We start from the raw sequence: 19,457 nt of genomic DNA, 5'->3' as shown, positions 1-19,457 counted from the left end.
ATGAGCAAAATTATACCAGTCATATTTGGTGAGCTATGTTTTTTATGTGTCTTTCCACCATCACCATCACGAAAGGTTTAGTATAATAATTGCCTTCTTTAGTTGGGTGAGCTGCACAGAAAAGGTTTCCAGATTCAGGAAAAAATCTTACCTTTCAAGAGAAAAACTACAGAGCAAGAAGAAGTAAACTCACATTGTATAACAACGTAAATGACTGCAAATAATTCTACATGCATTTTAGATACTTTCCACCAATACCGTTATGGACTCTACACAACAACCTACATACTAGTGTTTATATTTGGATTACCACTAAATGTAATAGTGTTATGGATTTGTTTCCAGAAATTTAGGCTTTGGACTTCCACTGTCACATATATTGCCAATCTGGCTTGCTCAGACCTTCTCTTTACTCTGTCTTTACCTTTGAAAATATATTATTATGCTTTAAAGAGATGGCCATTTGGGGATGTTGTGTGCAGGATCCTAGCGACTCTCTTTTCATTCAATGTCTACTCTTCCTCTATCATAATCACTCTGATTAGCCTGGATCGGTATTTGGCTATTGTTTATCCAATCAGATCACGAAACCTGCGGAGCCCAAAAGCTGCCAAAATTGCCTGTGCTGTAATGTGGGCATTTATTATCATCCTTAGTTTCCCTCTGTGGGAATTTCATAAAACATCAGTGGATGAAAATAATGAAGCACGTTGCTTTGAATGCCATCTATCAGACACTTGGAAATCTGCACTGAAGGTCATTATAGGGATGTCATTCTTTGGATTCTTTCTCCCATTTGTCATCACAGTGTTCTGCATAGCTGCAACTATAAGAGTGCTAGTGAACTGGAAGTGGGATTCAGGTGTTGTGGACAAATATAAAGTCATTAAACTATATGCAATAAATGCAATTATATTTGTCATTTGTTTTTGTCCTTTTCATACCATAATAACTTTGTATGCAATGGAGAAATCTGGATTAGTTACTTCTTCCCAGGGTAACTTGTCACATGCCCTTATAGTAACTATGTGTTTGACTAGCACCAATTGTTTATTTGACCCACTTGTCTATTTTTTTGCTTCCAGTACTTTTAGAGTACAAGCAGACAGACAAATAGAAATGCAAGAGAAGAAAGAAAATCCACAAAACTAAGTAATCAAAAAAGAAGCATTTCAAAGTTTAACAACTTCTGGTTTTCAGCTGTTAACATTTTAAAACAAGACCAGTAGAAGATGGAATTCTCTCAAACATCAGTCAACTGGTTCCAAAGACATGTAACCGAATTTTAAGAATCAGTAAACTTTGATATGCAAGTTAATTCTGATCCTTCTACACAAAATACCCTCTCAGAGATTAAAAAGTGAGTGTTCTAAATTCCTGATTTTCTTAAGGCTCAATAATGCTGTTGGTCACTGTTGTCCAGTAACCATGTCAGAGGTTAAGCTTGTAGTGAACATTTCCCTTCACATACTCTAAACATTTGAAAAGAGTATAGCTACGTATGTTACTTTCTGTACTTGAATGTGTGCTTTAGACAGTTTAATGAAAAGAATATTCTTAGAAGGTGTTGTTTTTAACACTTTAATTTATCAATGTTAATTAAAAAAACAACAGGGATTCATAGAAAATGCACCATGTGAAAATGAAATGACTTAGTATAATTGCCTGTATACCAGAGTAACTCACTAATTCAGAGAATAAATAAATCTTAATGAATCCCATCCTGTTTGAACAACTCAACATGGTAACTATTATTTCTTTCTTGTAGCTTGGCAGTATTAAAACTATATTTACTATTTTAAAAATTATCCCTAATCTGACATGTATTTATACAAGCAAAATTAGCTACATTTGCAGAATAAATTCCTTAAAGCAAATCCGCACCACTTTGGAAATCTGTTATTTTGTATTTCACCTGAAAAAGAGCGTTAACAGGGAATGGCAATAAGCAGAATTTGACAGCTCTATCGCACATGAAGACTCTTGTCTCAAAGCCAGGGACTCCAGCTTTTTGCAGCTCGTGTAGCTGCCACTCACACTCAGATTAGAATATGAGCAGGCAAGCAGTTGCCGCAGTTTACATGAACACATTATTCAAGTTTGAGCAAGGGATGTATGGCAGCTGGTGTGAGAGAGTGGGAGGTGGTAGGAGTGCAGTTCAGGTCAGCAGTCGGGAAGGGAGTTTTAGGTTTAGGGAGTAGGAATGGAATCTTAGAGTTAGGGAGTGAGCAGGAACTCAGGGTTAGGAGAGTGGGAAGGGGATTTTAGGTTTAGGAAGCAAGATGGGAGTTCTAAGGTTAGGAAATGAACAGAGAGTCTTAGTGTTAGGGAACAGGAGAGGTATTTTAAGTTTAGGACACAGGAAGGGAGTCTTAGCATTAGGGAGTAAGAAGGGAATCTTAGTATTAGGGAGTAGGAAGGGAGTTTTTTGGTTAAAGTTAAGGTTCTGTTAAGGCTATGCAGTTTTAGACAATTAGGTGTTGGGGGGACTACATAGAAATGGTATATCGGGCTAGTGAGAGTTTGAGTACTTGCCTTTCCATGCAAGTGGCAACTAGCAAGTGTGTTATAAGTTACTAGCATGTGAGAACTTGTAGTAGACACCAGCAAAATGTTCATATTTTAATTTGCTGAAGAATACTACATCAAAACATCATGTCATTAAAAAGGGAAAAAGCAGTATAAGATAGATTAGAGCAAATAATGCAAATGTGCAAAAACAGACTACACTCGATGAAGCAGACTTTATGGTCTTATGATTCACTAGATGAAATAAAACTTAACTGTTCCCTTTTAAGAACTTACCATATTCCACTTTAAAGATATGCTTATTTCATAATGTATAGAAATGTGGGGGCAGGTTTCTACTTCTGTCAGTTTGGTGGGTAGATCCAGGAATTTATGAAATGGGAGGTGTGATCTGGAAAGTAGAGCACCAGAGGGTTTCCTAGCAAGTAGACTACAGTTGTGGGGATGCTCCTACTACAGTTCTCTGAAAGTATAGCAGTATTGTCTATTTGAATGGAATTGTGGTACAGCTGGAATACTATACACAGCATACATATTGTGGGAATTAGAATTGTACTGTATCACAACCGCATGCTAGAAGACAGAGCGCCACTACTGAGAATGTAGAAGTGTTAATAAATGAACTGAAGCGATAAACTAAAAGTAGCTTCACTTAAAAAGTTTGTTATACTTTAGAAACATACGAACATATGAAGAATACAAGGCAAGCAATCACAAGGACTGTAAGATGCCTAGCCATATACACCTTTAGGTAGACATACCTACTACTAGAATTGAACTTGTAACTGATATTAAGAAACTATTGTGGCACCATAAGTTAGAACTTTCTGTAATATGCAGAAAACTTTTTCAGAAATGCTTGTGTTTTAAGCATATTACAGAACCAATGAGGTAAACATATTTTGAATCCATAGGTGGAACAGTTAAAATGTTAACTTTTCCAAGCAGAGATCTGCTCAAAGATTGCCAAAAGCTGAACTGCATGCATCAAGTGTAATGAGTAAGCAGCTGCAGGAAAGAGGATTGCATTGACAAAACTTGCCACAGTAGTGAGACATATGGCAGTTTTAGTTCAGAAATGTTGTCAGTCCCCATCCTAAGGGTGTCTGGGATGGGGTTCACTGGCAACTGCTTCTATGAGTGAAGGGATTTTTGTTTCATCATGACCTAGCCTTTTGAATCTTCTTCTCCCCCTCCCCTACACTTATCCCAGAACCATTGTAGACTAACTCCCTTCTTCATGAATCTTGCCTCCTTTATGAGAGCATTGCGATGACCATCTCTCCCCACAAGATAAGCACGCCCAAACCTCCCTATGAGTGCCTCAAATATCTGAGCCACTAATCACTTGGACCATAATTAGGGTTTTATCCCTCTACACCATAGCAATGTCCAGCTTTCTCCTTGATTCTTGAGATAAGATGTTTAGAGAAATTTGACAGGGAATGAGTTGCACAATATATTCCAGGTAATATTGAGCTGAGATTAATTCCTGTATTGTAGTTATTCATTCATTTGATCTCAGTCAGAAAACTGAAGTGTACAGTCATAGTTATGCAAGTCTCTGTAATTGCTGATCACATATGTGTGTGAGTGCATGTCTCTGTGTATGTGTAGTATACATGTTTGAAGGGAACATAGTTACTCTCAGCTGTCCCTGACTTTGAAGAACGTCTATGATTTTTTGCCTCATATTTTGATCTTTTCCATGTAAAGTTTGTGTTTGTTCTGGCAAATCACTGAAGACTGTAGTCACTAAATGACAGACATTTGAGTTTCAGACTTAATAGCCTTCAGTAAAAAAACATGGTAATGCAAAACCTATTACTCTAGCACATTCCTAAGTATAGAAAGGGAATAGCTGTCAGTGATTTTTCTTATTTGTCCATCATTAAATTTAGTTTTCTTCTTTATTCTTGATTAAGAGGTTGAAGGCTATGGCGGTGGTTTGCAGTTGGTTGCATACATGTTTTCTGACAGCAGTGAGCTAGGAAGATAAATTCCTGTGAGGCAGTTATCTATGTATTTTTCATTTGATCACAATCAAACATCTGATACAGTCAAAGTCATACAAGTGATTGTAATTGATAGTCACATCTGTGTGTGTGTGTGTGTGTGTGTGTGTGTGTGTGTGTGTGTGTGTGTGTGTGTGTGTGTGTGTGTGTGTGTGTGTGTGTGTGTCTAGAGGGGAGATTAAAATAAGCTACTGTGGCCAATTATTATTGTTTCCTAAAATCTGGTAGCTAACGTGTTCTTAGTCAATAGATTTTGCTTTAATTGTTGGGTACAGGGGTTGTCTGTGAATGAAAGTGATGGACACTGTTATCATTTGTTCAAGTTAAGCCATCATTATACTAGTTTTACAGAAGTAGTGTAAATTTGTGTGATGCCAGCTGGAATACTTTACTGTAACTATTTGTTTTAAGAAATCAGACATCCAAGCTCTTCACAGTCAATGAAGTGGCTGTTGCCTGTGATGAAAATGACTACATGTGTGCTGGTAAGAGGTTGCAGTGCATCTAAAAGTAGCAAGTTGGCCATAATTTTGTGCACTTTGTATAACAGTAAAACATCAGCATTGTAGACAATAAGTAACTTTCTGTGGCAGTCTGGGCAGGATGTGTGTGTGATAGCAACTGATCAGTGGCACAGTAATGTGGTGAGTAGTGTTGCCATCTAACAACACTTATTTTATTTTACTTTACTTTAAATTTGTTTACTAGGGTAGAGCACTGATCACAAGTGAAAGATTTCAGTCTCAGTCCGGGCTAGAAAGAAAGAAAGTCAGAGTTACATTTAGTGACGGCAAGGGTATAATGGAAGTACATAACAATAGACTATCCATCCATCTACAGCCCTCTTTTTCCATTTATACAAGGAGTCAGGGTGTCACTTTAACAGTGACAATCATCTAGAGCCAAGGTTCACACCACAGGATGGCTAGCCCTGCCGCAGCTGTTCTTCCATACCAAACACTCCCATGCACACTCACACCTACAGCCAATTTAGAGTGTCCAATCCACCTCCGACACATCTTTAGGATGTGAGAGGAAACTGAAGCACCTGGAAGAAGCCCACATGAACACAGGGAGAATATACAGACTCCACACAGATCTCAACAAATACAAATGAAAGGAGTATATACAATTGAATATACATTATTTACAATAAATCAAGTCATTTTCCTTTAGTAAATGAGGAACAAGTGTGATACTTAAGTAAATGTGTCAGTGTGATAGTTACAGGTATGTATTGTGAGGGTGGGAATGATAGGAAGGTGATTGGATTGATGGGTATTAGACAAAGACAAAATTCTTATGGAAGAATTGTACCAAACTACAGACTAATAATCTAGACTTATGACAAATTTTACATAAAAGTCAAAGTAATATAGCTGCACATTCATTTCCCCACAATTCTTCATGCATAGATGCATTATTCATTCAAGTAATTCATGATATGTCATAAGATTTAAAAAGTACCAGTTCTTAAGATCAGTTCTAAAACAAATTTTATTCTTTACAGATTATTCTTGGAGAAATTGTTATTCCTCACACCTTCTTCTTGCAGAAGTCTGTGTTACATAATTGAATTATTATTATTATTATTATTATTATTATTATTATTAGCCTGTGGTTTGGTACAATTCTATCATAAGAATTTTAAATGTTAATTGGAATAATTTATTTATAATTTGTCCTAAACTCACTGGCCCTTTTCAAGAGAAATCTTGATGAGTGGATGGAAATAGAAAGTTCACCCTGGGGATCATTCGAGAGGCTCTACTTGATAGAGGCACTGGGCGGGATCTAACAGCGGTATGATGCCAGGGCACTTCTATGGGCTAGGCTTGTAAAGGCTCCAGGGCCATTGGCCAAGTACACACCTATGAGCCTATGAAATGTAGATTAGTAATCTGCAGTCTGGTACAATTCTGCTATAGGAACTTTAAATGTTAATAGGGCTAGCTTTACAAATTATCCCCTTCTGACTCAGAATGTCAATTTCACTAGTAAATTGTACATCCTAATACAATTTAAAATTACCTGTGGTATGAAGTAACCTTTTTCACTCATTATGTCCAGATCAAAGTTAAGGATTGTACCTCACTAGTACACTGAAGTATATGGGCCTGTCTTCCAAAGCATCTTTGTGAGAATGTCGGTTCTATGAGATGGTATGGGCAAAACAGTACTTACATAGAGTTGCAAAATTACATTTCCTCTAAGTTTTATCACTACCCTCCCTGCCACATGCATCCTTTTGGCAAGGAGAACCATCCCCTACTTACTGTAATCAACTCCAACATAGCTGCACATCAAGGAAAGGGATACAGTGAATTTGATGAATTCAACATGTAACACAAACAGTCCTGAACAAATGAAAATGTGTACATTTTCCAAAAACTGAAGCAGTCCTGATTAGATCTGCTGTTCAGGATGTGCCTCTCATCACTTTCTTCTGTCTTTCTGAATACAGCTAAAAATAGTGTGAACAAAATCTTAGGGTTCTGGAAAACTGGCCCTCTTCTGCTTTGTTTTAATCTGCCACACAGCACTCACACTTGTTCTCACTGACATGCTTTGTACACATGACCATTGCACTGCTACAGTACTGGTGTGAAAGTGGTATTTTAGAACAACTGTCACAGACCCCTGCTGACCTGGGATCCTAGATGCAAATTTTATTCTGATCAGCCACATCAAGAGCAGTTCTCTGAGTGCTAAAGCTATCTATATTATGGTGGGGGGGACTTACAGAAAGGAAGCCAACAATCATAGGTGAAGGACTATTGCTGAACAGTAGAAAAGTAGGACCCCATGATGGAGTCTAAATCTGCCTTTGCAGATGAAAATGATTCCAACTGAATATCAGCTCACCGATCCCATGCCAAAAAACGGCACTGCATTGGTTAAAGTTTACTTTGAATTTTTGACACATCCCTGCAGCAAAGCATAATATTTCCATGGGTTTTTGCAGGGAGACAAGTCTGCCTGCATTTTCACTTGGATGTCTTCATATAACATTCCCAACTTTAAATATAACAATGTTGAAATCATATAGCTATGGAAAAGTGGGACGGCAAGCATTTTCTCACACATATTTTCTCTTTCTCATGTTTGTGTTCTCACTTCACCCTGTAAGTGTATCCTCAGAGTTGTTTTATTCAAGTATAAGTTGGTACACTGGACTTGCACCCCCCCCCCAGCACACACACACTGCAAGCCACTTTAGAGTGATTGTCATTTCATTTTTGAATTGAAGATTTTTTTGTTAATATCTTCAGTTATTTGTATGTTTATTCTGTTTTGACAATGCAGTCTTTGTTAACCAGAATATTCCATTGAGGCAGATCACTCAACTGTCCAGAATTGTGCCTTATATTTCTGGTATGTTCCTCAAAAAAAATTTTTTTTTTGGCAAATCACTGGAAAATCATTGAAGACTGAAGTCAGAAATAATGATAGACATTTGAGTTTCAGATTTCATACCCTTCAGAAAATTCATGTCAATGTAAAACCTGTTATTCCATCTTTCAAAGTTTGTAAGAACAATATTTAAAACTTGTCCCTATTTTGTGGCCTTTGCCCACCCCCAACATTATTTATGGTTTTGTCAAGATTTCTTGAGTTTGAGAGGTATGGTGAGCTGCCACTTAATGGAGATGTTTTGGACTGACTAAAGTAGACCCAAAGACATTGCACAGGATGTTTTTGCTGAATGTGTAACATTGTCTTCACATGTTTTCTTTGCTGTGTAGTCATTGTTCCTCATTTTGAATATTAGTGTGTGATGCATATAACTGCTTCTGCATTTTGCAATACAGATAGCTAGAGAGACAAAATATATCTATATATAAATATAGATAGATTAGATAGATACACGTGTGTATATTGACCTCAATGATATGACTTTAGCACTTAAGAAAAGGCACCCACTTATTTTTGCAAAGCTCTTATACCTGTAAGTGATGTTGATCTTCAGATCGGTATTAGAGAAAGGCATGACAGTCCGACATATTTTCTCCATACTTCCCTTTTGAAGAACCTACTAAGATGATTGCATGTCTACACCCTCCGCACTAAACAAAGTTAAAAACAGAAATTATGTGTTTCTGACTTGGCCACTTGGATATTGCTGGGTAAATATCTGAGAGATAGCAACTGCTCTTGTATGTGAGGAAGATAGAAGTGCAGATGCATTCATTCCTCTTACTTAAAAAAGTGCTACTTTGTTTAATGTTCCCTGCTAGTTTAATGTCAAAATTAAAAATATTGCTTAGCCAATAGACTCCGTATATACTGGAAGAATACCTCTTAACCTGCAGACACTGAAAATCTGGACAAAGTCTGCTGAAAAGTAGGGACATCTGGCTGAAAGTTTTGGACATCAAATTAACATATTTTTGTATGCCTAGCAAATAACTCCTCCCACTTCCAGGAGCATTATGAGATGAGAGACCATCACTCAAAACCACCAGTTTAAAAAAGTGACTTATCAATAGGCAGCAGAAAAAAGAACAAGCTGTAAGAAATACAATGACAGTAAAACTGTTAATGTAAGATGTCCTGCAGTGGAGTTAGTTTTTACTCTGCAAATGCCTGGAGTTTTACTCTATAAGTGCTAGGAGTAAGACAATAAAACTTTCATATAGGAGGCCATCTTTATTGATCTGTCTCATCACTGACAAACAAAATGGAGGGTAAAAGGTATCTTAGTTATCCAGATTTCATGACAGCACACACTTGACTGGATTCAATAAACTCCGTGGAGGAATAGTGTTATTCCTGCACGGAGTGGTTCGTGTCTGTGTAGCCACAGCAGCGCATCTTGCATATTCATGAAGGTACTCTGCTGTTAAGGATAAACAGACACAAACCATGACCGAGTGCAGGGGGCATGTTTAAGTAGTGCACGGACTATGAACACACCCCCTGCAATCAGAAAGTGCCATATGGCACTTTCTAAAACAAATGCGGCATAATATTAGAGGATCACTCTAATATTATGCCAGTATTTCAGTGTCTGTGGATGCTGAAATGAAATAAATGGATATTTCAGTGTCTGCGGACACTGAAATACATAGGGAAGCAGGAAAGCAATGTGGGGGTGTATGACAGGTTCTGTGACACACCCCCTGCATTATAAAAGTGCTGTATGACATCTTGCAACCTGTTAAAGCAGGAAATGTGGACAAAGGCACAAATAAAGGGGGCACAAAGCCCTAAAAATAGGGACACTACTTAAATATTGCCCTCACAAACTTAGAAAGTTGATAGAAAACAGGCAATGCATTAGCATGAATATCCGAAGGATAGAAGTCTGAAAGTCAAATGTATGCCATTATTCCCTGACAACAGTCCATGTGGACAAAGGCACAAATAAAGGGGGGACAAAACCCTAAAAATAGGGACACTTCTTAAATATTGCCCTCACAAACTTAGAAAGTTGATAGAAAACAGGATATGCATTAGCATGAATTTCCGAAGGATAAAGTCTGAAAGTCAAATGTATGCCATTATTTCCTGACTGCAGTCCTCAATGACTTGTCAGAAAACCACAAAACTTACTATATAACATAATACTATAATAATAATATAATAAATATATTTTTTACATGCTAAGGAATGTTTAAGCATAGCTAAGTGGGTGTGCACTTTATGGCCCCCCACTTAGCATTATTTAAATATCCCATAGGAGATAAATAAAAATATACAGCTGAAATTCCTAAACAGAGATAGCGTAGTGGTTAGAGTCCCAGCTTTACATGCAGACATTCATGATTCGAGTACCAAGATGGGCAAGTTGTTTCCATATAGAAAAGCAGTGTTAAAACTATTTTTTGAACTTAAATTATGTAGTAACTGTTTTTTGTCAACCAGCGTAGTGTAGCTGGTCTAAAATGGAAGTGTGAGTAAATATAACATGTGAAATCATCCATGTATACACAAGTGTTCCATACAGTATAGTCACACCTCTTGCTAATGTAATGAAAGCACACAGAGGGAGGTCATGTAAAGTAAATCATATACACTTACTAAATGAAGCCATTATCCTGATATTTCTTTCAAATTAAAAAGTGAGTAATGGTCAGCAATGCTCAGCTATGCTTACCAAGTGTAAGCATTGCTTAGATTTGATTGCCAAGCAGTAGGTAGCTCAGCTAAGCAGATTTGGGCACTATTAAGCAGTGCTCAGCAATTACCCCTTTAAGCACTGTTCAACCCAGCTTAGCACATTTGCACATTGCTAAGCTGTGCTCAGCATTTTTAAATGGTCCAATGACGGCAAAGGGTGGAAATATGGCCTTATTTAAACCATGCAGGCAGGAACACAGCCATAACCTGTTTAGTTTGATCTCTGCAGGAACATGTTTGGTGTTGGAGAAGGACTGCACTTTCTGGTGCAGCACTGGAGCATTCAGGAGTCCGGGGTCATGGCTGGACACCTTAATGAAAACCATGATGAGATACTGATGCAGGACTAGTACCAGGGCTCACAATACAAAACTAAGGCCTGGGACCACCTCACACGTGATCTCACCAGTGCTACTGGCATCCCCCGGACTGGTGAGCAGGTACAACAACACTATGCTGATTTAAAGCAGAGGAAGGGGTGTTCTTGGCCCAGTGGATCCAAGATGCATCGACAAGGAATGCTCCAGTAGTGAGTAAGTATCACTATCAGTGTAGTTTGTAGTAAATACTAGCTTGAGAATGTGATAGACAGGTATGCATAATGTTTGTTTCTCTCCCCTACAGCTGCAGCAGACAGGGCTATGAACATAGAAGCCCATGCTGACAGACTGCTGAGGCTGCAGTGACAGGCTGGTGAGTACAAATCTATTTTGTAGTATATTGCTCAAATAGCTAAGAAGGAGTGCATTGCTTACTGCTAATAGGTATACTGTTACTGTGTGAACTGAATAAATAAAAAAGTTTGACTGACTAATATTGATGTGCAATAAAAATCCCTACAAAAATCTGCTGTGTTTATTCTGGTATGTTGTTGTAGACATATCGAATGTATTTAGGTTCTCCACAGCAAATGTGGCTGTGATAGCAAACATTAACTGAGCTTCTTCTGTGAACCAGCTTTAAGAAAAACTGTGGATGGTGGAGCTGTAAAACAAGATGTAACTGAAATGTGAAATATATACTGCACTAAGCTCTGAACCATGAATAGTAATGTGCAAAATTTCAGTGTGTTCCATTCAGCATTGCCTTTTGTTAACCTTTGCTTTCCAGATTGCTGTCATCCAAAGGATTCATGCAGAGTACAATAACTATCTGTCATGCATGCATCACAGGATTACAAGTTCAGACTGTCTAACCAAGAGACTATTAGGCAGAAAACAGTGAAACAGAAAACAGCAGTTCCCCAGTATCTCAGTTTGATGAGAAATAGCTTAGTTGTTAATTTTGCACACACAGACACAGTTCGAATCCAGGAAGTGGCACTAAGATGTGTGCATATCTACACACAAGGAATCAGGAATAAATGTAAAAATAATCAGGTAGTGTTAACAGATGTTTTCTCCACAGGTTGTACAGGTAAGGAAATGTTGGTAGTGGCTGTATGAAGGGTATACTAATAAACTGTGTACAACTGTTCAACTGTCCCACCACATCAATGCAAATGACAGCAGGATAGGTACATACAACATGCATTCTTCCTGATACATGTCTCGCAAGTGTCATGCTGTTATGGCTAGTGGTCACTGCTGCCAATAACCCTGGACACATATAGGAAACCAGTTGAAGTATGCCAGTAGCACACTCACATAACAGCAGTTCAGGGTACCCCTCCTGTACTAGATATGTAACCGACATGCACGAGTCCCCTCTAGTCATGTACCCAGAGTTGTCACAGTTTGCCCCATATATTCCAGGCTGACAGTTTAATAGGTATGTTTGTGCTACAAAAGCTATGGGCCATAGGCAAATGTAAAGTGAGAGCAGACCCATAGAGTATTAAGCAGTACTGTTGTGGAAAATAGAAGCATAAACAGTTGTTAATGGACTTTTTGTCTCTCACCCCCTCATCTGGATTAATACAATAATTCATATACTATGGGTATGTTGTACTCCAAACCTAATGTTGGGACTTGTGTTATATTATCATTCTTATATTTGATTGGTTGCATGTTAACATACCTTGTTCAAATACCATTGTTGGTGGCCTGTTGCCATCGATGTTACTGGCAAGCTGTTATGATACATACTGCTCTTCCATTTATGCATGTGTTTGTTTTGCCATGCAACTGTTCCAAATCTGTTTTATGGGATTAATTGGAACAACCATGCATGCTGTTATAACTAATCTGGAAATGGGTTGTTCATGACTAACCAACATATGTTTTAAAACCTCAACACCATAGCATGTTTGGGACGGCAGATCCCAGTGCATATGCCTGTCTCACCTCATCTGGCCATGGCACTGGGCCCCAGCACATCTGGGACTCAACCCTGGATTTCCTTGTCTGCTGGTCCTGCACCACCTTTGGGTGGAACTGCCTCAGGGGATGGGGCCCATCCCCTCTCTGGGAGTGGGTGCAGACAGGAGCCTGTCACCCACAGTCAGTTCCAGGGTGTGGTGTGCAGCGCCATCTGAGCCGAGTTGGGTGGGCAGCTGCACCAGATTGAGGGCTGCCTGGTGCACTTAGAGGGGCAGGCCATCCTTCCTGTCCAGCCCCCAGCACAGCCACCTTCGGGGCCGTGAAGGAGCAGTGGTGACTGCCGATGGGTGGGGACTTCAGTCCCATTGTATTCATTTGGGGGCTCATGGGCTTCTGATTCCCAACCACCCTCCCTGCCAAAGGTGTGTCATATACCACCCCTATCTGCTGTCTTGTCTGTGTGCAAATGCAAGCTATCCCACCCAACCTACCTCCCCAAACATACCTACAGGCCCTCCCATCCCTCCCCTCCCCTCCCAGGGCATCTGTCCTGCAAAACAAACATTGCCCATACATAGCTCTACATTTCGCCACCATGTCCATAGGTTCATAGGTTCATACTAGGCTATCTGCCCTGGGGCATTTATAAGCCTAGCCTGATTGTGTTTGGCTTATGCCACCCCTTGATTTGAGTATACTGTGCCCTTTTTAAAGTTTAGTTTACTGTGCATCTGTCTAATAGTGACACAGAAGTAATCCCCGGGACAAACCTACGATCCCCCATCCACTCATCAAGATTCTTCTTGAAGAGAGTCAGTGAGGTGCTCTGCCTAACATGAATTGGAATTCTATTCCAGAGTGAAGGGAGCCTCTGGGCTATGAATCTGTCCCTCCAGCATGTTCTATTTATTTCTGTGCTGAGGTTCAAGTCCCTCGAGCACATGGCTCTAAGGGATTTAGATTTACTGAGGTGGAGCATGTCCATTAATTCTGGGTTGGACATAGCTTTATATGTTAGGCATAGATTGCCTTGAAGTAGGCGGTATGCAACTGAGTAGAGCTGGAGTTTTTTTAACCGAGCAGCATATGGCATCTGTTTGAGTCCCTTGATCCTCCTGGTGAGGTACTTTTTTCTAATTGCTGCAGGTGTTGGGTAAGGTACATCCCAAAGGGGGCATTGTATTCTATGATGGGCCTGATGAGGGATGAATAAAGGGGCATGATTACCTCTCTTGATCTAGATGTGAATCCTTTCATAATGAGGTGTGCTATGTAGAAGGTCTTTCTAACCACTTTGGCAATGTGGTTGTCAAAGGAGAGATTGCTATCAACTTGGGTCCCCAGATCCCTAATTACTTTCTCTGTACTTAATGGGTTATCACCTATGTGGTAATTTATGGTCACATTGTTTTTGCCAAAGGGTATGACTATACACTTTTTGGCATTTAGCTTTAGACCATGGCTCTGGCACCAGTTATCCATCTCTGTGAGACCTTTTTGAAGGATGTTTGTGTCAGCTGAAGAGTCGATTATGGCGTCCAGTTTGCAGTCATCTGTGAACTTGGTGAGCCATAGTCCTCCCATATTGGCCTGTACCTCAGAAAAGTAAACACAGAACAAGAGGGGTCCTAGGACAGAACCTTGTGGGATGCCACTTGTGACCGGTTTCGAATCTGACATGGCTCCAGCAACTCTGACTCTGTGGGTTCTGTCTTTGAGCCAGTTTGTGACCCATCTTGTGACATAGGGGTTTATATTTAGGCTGGATAGCTTATCTATGATGCCCGAGTGGGGTATTGTGTCAAATGCCTTTGCGAGGTCCAGATAGGCTGTGTGGACTATCTTTCCTTCATCTATGGCCTTGGTGACTGTTTCAAAGAAGTCGACCAGGTTCAAAAGGCAGGATCTGCCCTTGATGAAGCCAAATTGGGTAGGATCTAGTGTCTGTAGGTCCCCAATGTCTTTGTTTATGAGTTCCATGATGATCCTCTCCATAGCCTTGCAGACTAGGCTAGTCAGGCTTATGGGGCGATAGTTTCCAGGGTCCGCAGAGGCGCCACCTTTGTGGAGTGGGACCACTGTTGCTGTATGCCATTCTTTGGTCTCATATCCTGTAGTGAGGCTGAGATTGTACAGCAGTTTTACTTGAGGGATTAGTTCTTCTTGGAGTTCATGTAGGACGCAACCCAGGACGTCATCTGGTCCCATGGAACCAGTGTTTTTTGCTTTGGAGAGGGTGGCCTTCACCTGAAGTCCAATGATGTAAATCAATCTACAACCAAATTACTCTACAAATGTATGTTGCCAGCACCCCTCCCTGTGGGGTGTGAGGCTGTAAATTCCAAATTTGCCACATCAGTCACAGCTGTTGCTTCTGAAGAAATGTACAGCTATGGTCTTGTCCTACATCCGTCCTGCACATCCCTAGCTGCTTTTCATAATGTTTTAACCTCTGCTTGACCCCATTTCACCACTTTCCTATCCCCCTTTCTTCTTTTCTTTAAAGAAAATTAGGGCTGGTGTAAGCGGGAGTAAGTGAGTTTGCACACTGCTAAGGGAGGCCAAAATGGATTAAGCATCTGTACGGTTAACCGTATGTTGGGATCACTTAGCTTTGCACAAACCGGCTTAAAGCTGCTTAAAACTGCTTTAATCACTCTGTCTTCATCAGCCACTGTTCTGCCTAGCAACAAAATAATCAGCCCTGCCAAGTATTGAACCCAGGACCCTATATGCTATAGTCAGTGCAATGTATGACTACACCATTGGAGTTGTAGGAATTTCTGATGCTTTTTCAAACATATCATGCAGTAGAGTCATTCAAAAGTAGTGAAAAAGCTCTGTGGAATCACTTAGGTTTGTATATATACATATACAGATATATATGCATGGAGATACATATAGATATATATATATATATATATATATATATATATAGATATATATATATATATATATATATATGAAAAATGTATTAATATATATATATATATATATATATATATATATATATATATATATATATATATATATATATATATACACACACAAACATGTTCATAACATGTAGTGCAACCTGTTAGTGCAAGAAATCTGGGCAAAGGCTGTAAGAATGGGGGGACAGTGGGCCACAACTAGGGACATATTTCAAATATTGCTCTTAGAAATGTAGAAAGTTGCTTGAGTAAAAGGGTTTGTTTCTGCATACATGTTCATATACAGATGTCCAACCACAGTGTTGCTAGACAGTCATTAACTGAAGAAAGTAAACAGACCATCACAGTGATTTACTGAAGGAATTCTAATAATGCGGACAACAACCAAGAAACTACACTGAAACACATTACTTCTGCATCAAATCTGGAAGGAGAGAGGTAGAAGAACAACCCCTTAGTGCAATGCCTGAAACAGAAGCCTGACAAACATGACACTGAGACCCCACCAACACTATCTGAAATGCTTCTTTGACATCAGCAAGACAATAATAAACCTCAAAGTTCTGCAGCATGATAATATTGATCTCCATACCACAACCCACTACTACTTGTCAGACAGTGACCCAAGTAACAGGATCAGGACCACAACAGTAATCAGAATAGCACAAACACAATTTATAAACTAAGACAGTACATAGTGTACCAGAAAGTGTCTGTAGTCCCACTGAGTCTGAGATAAAACACAAAGACTCAAAGACCAAGTGAGCATGTCAAGCAGAACAACTGAACAGTATATAGACTGACGCTCAACAACATAAGTAGCCAAAGGGAAATGATGCATACACATAAACCTCCAACACAACAGGTATGTACACACTATGAAAAACAGAGTCTCTCAAAGTACAACCAAAATATATACATGTGGACACACACTCAATCTACAAGAAAACCACAGAGCTACCAGACTATGAGCATACCACAGAAACACTCACATACTACCCTGACATACACTACCCCACATCACTGTATAAATATCATATAGTGAGCTCACAACAATCTCATATACTCCACACAAACTATAACAGCCGATAGACCAAGAGATGAACATGCAGCATCCACTCCTAGATAACACAGCATATGAAGTACCACCACAAAATAGAAGAGCGACAGCAGTCAGAACAATAAGGCTGCAACACAGAATACACCTCCCTGCACAGCACAAAACACATACACAGACTACACACCTAACATATTCCCACAGAATGATAAGGATTGCAACTCATGGACAGATCACCCTCATGATATGTCACAGATTAACACTATGAGTTAGGGTGGCTCTCAACACATGTCTGGCTGTTAATGATATATAACAAACATAGAATTAATCACTTGCAGACTACAAAACCCACCATAATTGGGGTTACCTCACTGTTAGAGCCTGTGACATTGCATGATATAATTGGGGATAAACAAAAATATCTGATGTTATATATATTGTATTAACATAAAATAAAAGTGATTTGACAACAGAAACAAGATAATGTATAGCACAACTGTTGTGCAAAACCAGGACAGTGCTGAAAGCAGAAATGCAAAATGTTTTGTCCACAAGGTGTAAGTGTTTAAAAAAGAGCTGTTGAATGGAACCTTGGTGGTTTCTCCCAATGTCATATATACAAATTATAATACAATAATAAATTTTGTGAATTGAATCAACCACATACAAAAACATAGACCAAGACAAAATATATATATATATCAATATATATATATATAAGACATATATATATATATATATATAGATATATATATATATATATATATATATATATATATATATATATATAAATATATATATTTTTGTTTGTCGCACAAACATGTGTGATGTGGCTTTAAGAAAATCAATAGTGACCATTAAAGAATAACACCATTCTGTTATACCTCATAATCAGAATAAAATGCTTTAAACTTTTAAGAAAATACTTTCTTGTATATATATATATATATATATATATATATATATATATATATGTATATGAAATGTTATAAAACATATCAAACACAATAAGCGTTGCATATGCATAACATTGCTAATAACATACTGGTATAGTATTAATATCGATATAAATAATCTGTTGAATCTACATAGTTGTCGCTATATATATGTACAAAAATGTTCTTAGATTCATAAAACTTCATGTTTGTAATAGGTATCTCAAAGTTCAAAGTTTTTAGCTCATATTTAAATTACTATATGCACTAAATTGCATGTGTGCACATTGTGAATAAGTGCAAAATACAAACATATTTTGGAGTGTCTTAACTATTCTAGGTAATATCTATCTCAATAACATAGTTGTGAGCTGAATGTATTATAAGAACAAGTAGGTAGTTCAAGCATCTGATCAATATGAATAATGATAAAATACAGCTCTGTAAGAACATAAAACATTAAGATTTGCACCTAAATTTAAGATTTTGTGTGGGATATTTTATCAGATGCATATACACCACCTGGTGAAGTGAAATGCACAATAGCTACACAAAAAGATTAGAAAATTAATTGCAGCATGAGTTACAGAAATGTATATGCAAATACATTTTATTCTATCTAAACATATAAAAATTAAAGTTTAAAATATTAATGAGACAGAGAGTTGTATATATACATACATTTTATTCTATCTAATTTTATATATGCATTCTTGTTTATATCTTTACTAAGGCAGCTATTAGTTATTCAACATGTTTCACATATTGTTATTTAATGTGTCATATGCAGCTACTTAGTGTGTTTTATGTACATGTATATATATATATATATATATATATATATATATATATATATATATATATATATTATGTTATCATGTCTTTTCATTATATACTATTTTTTAGGTACTGTGTTTTTTTAATGACTTGATTCAATTCACAAGGTATTAATTGCTCTATGCATTTAAGCTGAGAAACTGTTTGAATGTAGTCTGATTAAGCAACCACAGAGGTTGTGAAAGTGTTTACTTTGAGCACTTCAATAAAGATTTTTTGCATTTTTTATCGAAGCACTATTGTGTTTATCCTGAAAAGTCATGGTGGTTTGGCTCTGCTCTTTTGTTGCTGTATTATTGCCTGCTCTGAGCTCTTCCTTTGCAGTTGTTGGTATACATTTTCTTTTCTTGGTTATGCTACTGATTTGACAAGGACAACAACTGTCGGAATAACAGACCAAACATAAGAGTCAAACCTCTGGGCCATTCTACGGATAGCCCTACAGTTGAGAGTTATGTCAACCACATAACACTGTCAGACTCTGACCCACGCAGAATGTCCATGTCCACACAAACCCTGTTAAACTAGCATGAATCCAAATGTATAACAGCAATACTCATATTTTGCCCCTAAGTCTGGGACCTTCTCCCCTATTTTGTTGGGCTGTCTGTACATGTCTTGTTGTAAGAGGTATTTCCAACTACCCTCTGTGATGCTGTTGTTCACCACGCTTCTATGATATCCTCTTCACAGGCAAGGAAAAGGGCCATCACCTACATGAAATACTTAATTATAGGAGTGTGTTGCCATGCCATCAGTTATAG

At 38.2% G+C, this 19,457-nt stretch overlaps 1 protein-coding gene across 1 annotated transcript; it reads left to right on the top strand.

The window, feature by feature from the left end:
• Positions 1 to 210: 210 nt before the first annotated feature.
• LOC122801186 (lysophosphatidic acid receptor 6-like) lies at positions 211 to 1,152 on the top strand. Its single transcript, XM_044070746.1, has one exon. It carries the CDS (start codon positions 211 to 213, stop codon positions 1,150 to 1,152), a length of 942 nt encoding a protein of 313 aa, XP_043926681.1.
• Positions 1,153 to 19,457: the final 18,305 nt, after the last annotated feature.

The sequence above is a fragment of the Protopterus annectens genome, chromosome 4.part1 (assembly GCF_019279795.1).
Source record: "Protopterus annectens isolate FY-2018-M chromosome 4.part1, PAN1.0, whole genome shotgun sequence".
In the NCBI taxonomy this organism is placed as follows: domain Eukaryota; kingdom Metazoa; phylum Chordata; order Ceratodontiformes; family Protopteridae; genus Protopterus; species Protopterus annectens.
Note: the sequence above shows the minus strand (reverse complement) of the source record. Positions and strands in the feature narration are given on the sequence as shown.

Bases quoted from the DNA above. Each gene is read 5' to 3' on its own strand.
- LOC122801186 (XM_044070746.1), top strand. From the start codon at position 211: ATGACTGCAAATAATTCTACATGCATTTTAGATACTTTCCACCAATAC.